Below are 9,668 nucleotides of genomic sequence, written 5' to 3' on the forward strand. Positions count from 1 at the left end.
GAAGATGCTTGTTGAGTCTAACCCAAGGCAACACACTCATGAAATGGCCCTGAAATTGCATGTATTTCACGAAACAATACATACGGGTTTAAGGAATATGGGAAAACTCCATAAAGAAGGTGTTTGGGTGCCTCACGAACTCTCCGACGATCATCGTTTCCAACGTTTGAACGTTGCTTTATCTCGTCTGGTATGTAATGCACGTGAACCATTTCTGGACAGAACTGTCACCAGTGATGAAAAATGGATTCTCTATGTGAATATTAAACACCAAAAACAATGGTTCAGTCCTAGACCAAAACCACTTTTGACCCCCAAACCTGGACTCCATCTGCAGAAAGTGATGCTTTGCATTTGGTGGGACATCAAAGTAGTAATTCATTTCAAACTCCTCAATCCACAGCAAATTGTCAGTGCAGAGATCTGTAGTCAGCAACTGGAACATTTAAATCAAGCCTGTTATTCTTCAATCGGAAAGGTGTTCTTCTTCTCCATGACAATGCATGTCCACATGTGGCACGTTTGACGCATCACAAGATTATGAAGTTGGGTTGGGAAGTTCTCCCCCACCCACCATATTCTCCAGATGTGGCACCATCAGATACCATCTTTTTCATTCGCTGCAACACCATCTTAAATGGAAAAACGTATGCAAATATGGAAGGTGTTAAAAAGGACATCAAGGTGTTTTTGCTTCAAAGCCAAATGATTTCTTTATTCAGGGCATTAACAATCTGATTGTAAGATGGAAAAGCATCATCAATAAGAATGGAGACTATTTCATTTAATAATTGTTTTTTTTTATATATAGTGACATTAATTTCTTGATGACCTAATACTTTGTCAAAATAAAAACAACAACAATAAGTTTGCACTTTATTGAAAGGTGGCAGTTGGTGCTACCAGCCAGTTGCTATTCTTCTAGTCAGCAGTTCAAAATCAGTGATAGTGGCAAATAGCCTTAATAGCTTTGCAATAACAAAGAGAGAATGGGTAACTTTAACGGCAATGGGATTAACAACCGAAACCCTCTAATCACGAAGCATCCCTCCACCCGCCCATTATGTAGCTTTGCCCTTAGTAACAAATGTAGTGGTGATATTTCAATTAGTTGAATATTCGGAATATTCAAAAACAGTAAGTAATCAAAAATCTTAATTTTGGCTAGTTGATTATTTTCATTACAATTGATTTAATCATAATTTTCGGCCCAGGTGGCTAGGGCGCTCAACTCGCACTCTGCGGGTCGCAGGTTCGAATCCCCGTCACACCAAACATGCTCGTCCTTTCAGCCATGAGGGCATTATAATGTGACGGTCAATCCCACTATTTGTTGGTAAAAGAGTAGACCAAGAGTTGGCGGTGGGTGGTGATGACTAGCTGCCTTCCCTCTAGTCTTACACTACTAAATTAGGGACGGCTAGCGCATATAGCCCTCGTGTAGCTTTGCGAGAAATTCAAAACAAAACAAAAACAAACTAATCATAATTTTGACTAATCAATTGTTGAGTAATTGAAAACTGTAATAATTGGTGGTTATAGTGCTTGACACTTATTCTGCGGGTTCAAATCCCCATCCAACCAAACGTGCTCGCTCTCCCAGCTGTGGGGATGTTATTATGTGAGGGTCAATCCCACTATTTGTTGGTAAAAAAAGAAGCCCAAAAGTTGACGGTGTGTGGTGATGACTAGCTGCCTTTCCTCTAGTTTTTCATTGCTAAATTATATATGGCTATCAAATATAGCCATTGTGTAGCTTTGCACTAAAATCAAACCAAACTTTTCGTGACAATCGATTTAATCGTAATTTCGATTAATTGATTGTTAAAATAATCGAAAGCTGTGATAATCAGAAACTAATTTCAATTGGTTGATTATATATTTGTGACATTAATCCATTAGTTAATGGGACGCTAAAGATGTAATTTTTGCTCTCATGTAATCGATTAAGTCACCCAACACTAGTATTGACATAATATGTATGTGTGATCAGTGATTATTGAGTTGATGATTAGTGGTTATTATTTAGCAGTGGTGACTTAATTTACAACAATCAGTCATTTTCATTAGTAATATTAACATAATATAGAGTAATTTTCATTATTGATTAATAGTCTTCAGTTCATATTTTTTGAATGATCAGTAGTGTTGACTCGATATATTTAGATCAATCACTCATTATGAATGAGTATTATTGGCTAAGTACGCCATTGTTATAGACTTAGTGTATTTTAGACAATCAGTGATTGTTGATTAGCAATTTAGCTTTTTTATTTATAATAATTATTCTTATTAATCTGAATCAATGATTTAATGTAGTACGGAGTCATTATTGTTGACTACTATGACTGAGCAAGAACATTTTATTTTAGTGGAAGCCCTCCATCTGGGTCACTTAATGGCAGCTCATGGTTATTTCTTCTCTATTGATGATCATGTTTTGACTCTCAAAGCTGATGGAACCTACTACAGGTTTCAGGTAGTGTGTTAATTTTTCAATTTTTTTTCCATTTGAAGTCCAATCAAATGATTCAAAGTCTTACAGATCAACATAGTTAATACCTATACATGTACATCTTATTACAGACTGTCTTCACCTGCCTTCAAAATTTCTTGTTATACAATCTCAAGTATACAAATATTTATCTGCTCTTCTGATTGGTTTATTAATATTCAAGCTTCCAAGACAATGTTTCACCTTTTAACACAGAATAACTGGATCCCTTCCTCATCTGCATATGAGACTTGCATGCCACTAGGTTTGAGCAACTTCCATCTATAAATCCCATATATAACGTGAATTTTGAAAGTGCATGGTGACATCATTATGCAACAATAGCTCTCCATCAGTAGGAGGGCGACACAACCTCCTTGTGTATTAACTCACCCTAAGTGCTTGTGCTCGAAATAACTTCATTCTCTTCCTTAGAATTGTCTATAAATGGACCTAATTTTAAAATTATTAACCAACTACTTGCGAATTGTGATAGTTTACGATACTTACATTTCTGGCATCTTTCATTACTAAACGAAAAGAGATAACTTTTACCTGCTTATTCTACTTTGTCCTGTAATGGTGACGATATTACTAACATAGGACCTGTGGCTACTGGGAGCTAGTTCCCTGTGGAGGATGTGATAGCCATTGTTCAACGAGTTGTGGGTTCCCTCATATATACTAGACCTCTATCTCCTGTCTCTTTGGCTGACGTTCCTTCTTCCCAATTTTAACATGATCAGGAAGATGATGATTTTGACCAACTGTTCCCCCACCAAGGTTTGCTCTAGGTACTGCTTTATCTGTTGAGGGGAATCCTCAACCTTCTAATCTCTATCTTGAACTGATATTGCAGTTGTGTACTTTTCTTTCTTATTCTCCAATATTTTTTGATTTCTCCCATCTTTACTATGCAAAACCTATACTCAAGATTACATTGATATTACTTTAGATATTAGGCACCATATGGACTAATTTCTTAAACAACTGCAAACCCATACTCGCATGCCTCATCCTCCTCATCTACTTGAATCTTTTGCCTTGGCTTGTTTCCATTTTTAATTTCAGTTCCTTGTTACCCAGTCATTGGAATCTTTTTTTACTTGCTTGGAGGGGTAGACCCCTCAACTTCTATTTCACTTTCTAGTGTCAAATGTTCATGTCTTCATCTCCTCCTTACCACCCTCCTACATTACCTCTCGTTACTTCATTTTATTTCTGAGGCACTTTAGTATGCTCTTGAAGGGTTTCCTGGAGAAGTTCATTCTCTTCTTTTCACCACTTTATCCCTTACTACTACTTATGCTCTGTTTCTCCTTACCTGGTTCTTCTGCTGTTGGCATTTGTTTGGTCGGAATGCTCTCTTAACTAATGTTTGCCTTCCTCACTCCTTATCTTCATGATTGTTGTTGTCTTCTTTGGTTTTTCATCTTTCTCTACCCCACCTTTTTTATCCTGCTGCTAGGCCTGCTGAATCCATGTCTCCCCTTCTCCTTCTGCTTCCTGATCTTTTCCTTCCCATCCTCCCACTTCACAGTGTCAGGGTTGTTGCTTGTCTCATCAGTGACTATCCTGTTGGGTCTGGACCAATGGTTGCTCATCTGTCTCACTTCACCTGCTTTGGTTCTCTATTTTTAGCTGACAGATGGGTTCTTCAGGTTCTCACTCATGACCTGTATCTTCACTTCTCTTTTTCCCCTCTTCCTGTTTCCTTTTCTCCTCCCTCTTACCCCATTTATCTTCACTATCACCAGGATAGGATGCAGTCACAGATATCTTGGCCAAGAATGCCATCAAGAAAGTATTTACACCTATCCCAAAATATTATTCTTATCTCTTTGTAGTCTCCCCAAAGACTGGAATTGTCATCTGGTTATCTACGTGTTATCTCATGGTTTTGGATGGAAGGTTTCATTTCTATCTAGTAGTCCTTTTCACCCAGTCTTCTGGCCCCTGGTTCCTCATTCTTTAACCTTCTTTAACTCAGGACTATCATCCATTTTTCTTCACATACAGAAATTGTCTGGACTCTCTTACCTTGTAGCTTTTTATTATCCTATTCCTGTTGTTTTTCAACTCTGTCTTTCAATCAGTAGAAGAGGTGGGTTTTCAATGCTCTCAGGCACTACTGGTGTCATCTTTTTCTGTATGGCTATCCTCCTCTTTGTCTCCTCCCTCACATCTTTACTTGGCTGTATGGTGATGCCTCTTTGATCTGCACAACTCTGGCTTCCTCTGTTTCATTAGTTATTGTCCAAGCACCCTTTTCCTCTATCCCATGCTTCTTCTCTCATGCTCCAACCTCACATGTGTCTCCTTTTTTTCACTCAAGGAGGGCTGTTCCTTCATCATCACATGTAGTAGAATTTGTCCAGTCCACCACCCACAGGGCAAGACTATGATTGTGTAGCCGTCTTCTTATCCCATTCCCATTTTCCTTTAACTTTGTTTGTCTGTCAATGGAAGTGGTGAGTTTTTCAACATTGGCCCATCCACCACTGTTCTTTAGACCTTTCTGTTGTGGCCCACCTTTTTGCCTTTATTTGTATGGTTGTTCAACCATGGATTGTCAGTTTCCACCATAGCTGGTTTTTGGTGGCTTTGTCAACTACATGTGTTTTCTTCCTCTGCCCTCTCACTTTGTTCTAATTATTTCTTCACCACTGACTCCCTGATACAACTCTCATGCCTGACTGGGACCTTAAATGGGTTTTACATGCTCTCACACCTGCTACATTCAAGCTGTTGGCTTTATGTTCTTTATACCGTCTTTATCTGAATAACATACTTCTTTTTCCTTCTTGTCTGTAGTCACCATCATTCAGATGTACATTCCATCAATGCTTCCCACACATTCTTTCATCATTCTCATTTACTTCTCTACCCATACTGGATTTTCTTCTTAAGACTTCAGCTGCTTGGAAGAGTGATCATGCTTTCTGTTCTATCTACCTCCAGTCTATTTCTCACCTCTACGCTCGTTCAGTTTGCTCAGTGTTGTGTGGCATGAACATCTCCTTTTTGGGGGTTCTCATCATCGTTTGTTTCTGCTTTGGGACATCCTTCATCCAGGGATGTCTTGCCTCCTACCCTTACTGAATGGGTCTGCCAACTTCTCTGAATGGGTGCATTCTTTCTTGGATATTGATGCTTGCAGGCTTTTTCACATTTTGTCAAATTCATCACATCTTTCACTCTCTTGTGTCTCAGTTTTGCTAACTCTTGGACAAGACCCTTCAGGCTGGGATGTGGATAAATCCACACATATTTGTATCCCATTATCTTCATCATCTGGCTGTTTTGTCTCCAGTGGGATTTCAACTCATTCCAGCCACCATTCTTTAATCTACACACCATCTTTGAGAAAGGAAAGTACATTTTTTTTTCATCACCCATATCCTCTTATAGGATCCTGCCAAGTGGCTGGTGTTGTCTCTCAGGAGTAACAAAGTGCTCAACCCAACTGTCTTGGTTCTAGCAGTGCCCATTGTTGAGTGGAGGTGTTTCACAGAAACATTAGAGGTATCCTCATGGTACTAAATTTACTCAGTTGCCCAACCCAGACTGTATTATTCCATGGAAAAAGCTGGCACCAAGGAAGTGACTGCCCACTTCTTTGTTTCACGCTTGCCAGCTTTTAAAAATAGGGTTTTGCAATCACCCAGTGCACTCTCTCCAGTAAAATATCTTTTCAATGAGGAACTGAACACTTCTCTGAGTCTTCCCCTTTCTTTAAGTGGAGCACAGGAGACCCTTGCAATTTACCTGTTCGTAGCTGTGGTGTATTTGACCATGGAGAGTTCCTCATTGATTATGTACAGCAAAATAGAGTGGGAAATAGGGCAGTAGTTGCACAGTCTATGCAGTTTGGGTTACCCCTCAAACAGCTAATGTGCCTTCCTCCTACAACATAATGGATTTATCAACCTCATCTCCGTTCACTTAAGTTAAGGTAAATTGTACACTGTATGGTTTGATTGAGCCTTAACCACACTGCACTTCTTAGCTCACAGATCATTTATGTGCAGGTGCTTTTTTTTGTCATGTAAAGATTATTCTCATCTTTGTAACACTTGGGATGTTTTGCCTTTCCCTCCCTTTCCTTTTGGAAAAATAGTATACCCTGATCAAGAGGAGATGCAGTGTGACCCTGTGGAGTCCCTGCTATTTGGGTGTCACACTCCATACACTACATGGGCATTCCTTTTGGGTGGTCACTAAAGGGAGCTCATTTAGGTTTAATGTTTTCACTAACCCCTCCACAATTTCAGTGTGGAATTCTAGCTAGTTTTTGTGAGAAGGTGAGGTATCTTCGCAGAAGTTAATGTTTTCTTTACCTGAAAGTGTATTTCCCATAGATACTCACCTTCCCACCTGTCATCCCCTCTTCCAGTGCACTTTCTTTTTACCTGGTCTAAGAATGAAGTTACTTTGAACACAAGTGCTTTGGAGGAGTTATTTTGTAAAGAGGTTGTGTTCCCCCTCATTAGTGGAGATCTATCTTTGCATGATATCATCTTACACTAGCACAGGTTGCACTAAACACGTGATTTTAGGTGGGAGTTAACTCAAGGTTAGAGGCATGCAAATCTCATGGGCAGATGTGAGAAGGATTAAGCTGTGTGGAGAGATGAGTGTCTATCAGAAATACATTTCCAGGTAAGAAAAATGTTAAATTTCTTAGAGTTCAATTGAATATTTAACCAAATATGTCTATTAAATCTAATAAGTTGTGTTTAAGTTACATTTACTAATTAGCTACTCTTAATCAGTTCTATAAAACTTGGTAACTGACATAGTCATTGTTCCAAGATTCTAAATATACAATAATGAACTTTTTCACCCATTAGTAGAATATGTTTGTAAAACTGGTTGCAAATTTTGAAAAATTTAAAGTGTATTCTTGCTCTTTTGGTGATTAAATGAAACGTTTTTTTAAAAGTGTCAAGTTACTGGAGCTCTTTTTTTTTTTTTTCTAGTAACAAATATACAGTACTTTTTTTAAACAATAATATAGTCAATATTTGTATTTTTTTTACTTTTTCAATTTCACACCCTTTTTTTTTCTTTTAGTTTTTATGTTTCATCAATGTTATTATAAATAAGTATTTCTTTAATGTTCACATTTCAACAGACCCCTTATTTTTGGCCCTCAAACTGCTGGGAACCTGAAAACACAGATTATGGTAAGTTTTTTGATTCTTCGAAGCCATTCATTGTAATTCACAAACAAATTAATTCCCTTAAAATAACAGTTTTATGTACAGAAATAACATAAACAGTAATCTAGACTATTTCCAAAAAAGTTATAGCATAGTTTGCAATAATAATGCTTCTTAATTTTTTATTTTTCATAAATTAGTTTTCCAAAAATCATGCACAAATTAATTATTTACAATATATGGATGAATATCATTGCACACCAACATGTGTTTGCCAGTACAGTTTTTATTCTCCAAGTTTTTGTATTTCTGCTGAAGCATCTTGCCAGTGGAACCAACTGACTTAAGTTTGCAACTTGTTCAGTTTTGTCCTTAAAGAGAACATAGTTTTTAATCTGTTTTGTGTTTCAAACATGCAATTAATTTGTATTTATCAGTGTTATCTTAAGGAGAAAAATTGCCTTAATGTATACCATCTGTGGTAATCCTAAGTTATGTTATTAGTGTATATTTTAAGTTTAAAATTATTACTAAAAATACATTCATCAGAATCAAATTTTGAATAAAAAAGTGTTTTTGTGTTTGCTTTAGAAGTGAATCTGTTTTTACATCATTTATTATATCTTGACTTAGCTGTCTACTTGTGTAAGAGAACCATGCAAAATAAGACAAGACTGGAGCTGGCAGACTATGAGGCTGAAAATTTAGCACGTCTCCAAAAAATGTTCTCTAGGAAGTGGGAATTTATTTTTATGCAAGCTGAAGCACAAGCTAAGTAAGTGGTTATTACTCAGCATGATGGAGGTGTGCCCTCTACTGAGTTTCCCTCCAGTTGCCTGTATTTTTATAGGCATTATGCTTGTGTGGGGATATCTGATATCTAGATGAAAGCCAATCAAAGCATAAACTATTAACATGTAACTTTATTTTGGTGCAGTTTATTTTCAAATGATCGAAGGGGAGCAAACCCATATTATTTACATTTCATTCACTGTTTCCAGTACTGTAGCTTAATAGTAATATGCATAACAGTATTGAGTTTAGATTATGAAACAACAAAAGGCAACTGAGGATTGTGAAATTAACTACAAATTTTATAACCAAGTCTAAATTCTAATATTGATGTAACATATTTTAATATAAAGTTTACTATTTTCAGGAAAGTGGAACATTAAATTTAATTTATCAAATCAGATAATAATTTGTTACCCCAATACTTTATTTATACATAAGTTAGTGTATTTGAAACATAAAGAAAACAATAGAAAATGTTGCATGAAACAGTTTTACCAAGATAATGGAGGAAAACAAAATACTGAGTGAAATGGTACTGTAATTAATGTCATCATACCTAATTATAATGATACTGTTACGACAGCAGAAGTCACGTGACATGCGTGAGTTCCTCTAATGATCAGGGAAGTCCGCGTGTGCTTGAGATGCCTCTTCGTTAGTATATAAGCCTGGCAGAGAAAGCCACCAGTGATAGAGAAAGCAGTAGTTACCTTGAGTTCCGTGTAATTTACAATTATGTTAGTTTCGAGTGAGTAAGCCATAAAGTGTGTGTTTTTGCACTGTTCGAGAGCGAAGTTATCAAGATTGTGAATCGTTGTGATTTATAGCGTGTATTATAAAAGTTGTTAGGTTTAAAGTGACGAGAAGCATTCTGATTGTGAAACCTTCCTCGATACAAACTTTTAGTACACAGTAGTTCTTTCTTGATTAAACCAGTTTATTGATTTGTATCGCTGAAGATCCTCGGAGAGAATTTCTACTGGAAACAAACAAACAAGCAGATACGTAACAAATTGGTGTCAGAGAGTGGGATGGAAAAGGGAAAAAAAACAATGGAAACGAGAAGTAACTAATTTGATGGCAGCAATATAAGAACAGCAAAAAAGAACAAGAAGAACGAGGAAAGAAACAAGAAGAGAGACAACCACAGTGGCAAGAAAACCTGCAACAGCGGCAGCTCGAACAGCAAAATAACAAGAAGAAAGACTACAGCA

At 37.1% G+C, this 9,668-nt stretch overlaps 1 protein-coding gene across 1 annotated transcript in view; it reads left to right on the top strand.

Moving 5' to 3' along the window:
• LOC106468825 (regulator of G-protein signaling 7-like) overlaps positions 1 to 8,439 on the top strand; it is a 55,069-nt gene extending 46,630 nt beyond the window's left edge. The window contains exons 4-6 of the mRNA XM_013929270.2: positions 2,373 to 2,479; positions 7,632 to 7,683; positions 8,293 to 8,439. Coding sequence (XP_013784724.2) covers positions 2,373 to 2,479; positions 7,632 to 7,683; positions 8,293 to 8,438 — 305 coding nt within the window. The 3' untranslated portion in view covers position 8,439. The remainder of the gene's footprint in view (positions 1 to 2,372; positions 2,480 to 7,631; positions 7,684 to 8,292) is intronic.
• Positions 8,440 to 9,668: the final 1,229 nt, after the last annotated feature.

This window comes from Limulus polyphemus, unplaced genomic scaffold (genome assembly GCF_000517525.1).
Source record: "Limulus polyphemus unplaced genomic scaffold, Limulus_polyphemus-2.1.2 Scaffold3179, whole genome shotgun sequence".
Classification (NCBI taxonomy): domain Eukaryota; kingdom Metazoa; phylum Arthropoda; class Merostomata; order Xiphosura; family Limulidae; genus Limulus; species Limulus polyphemus.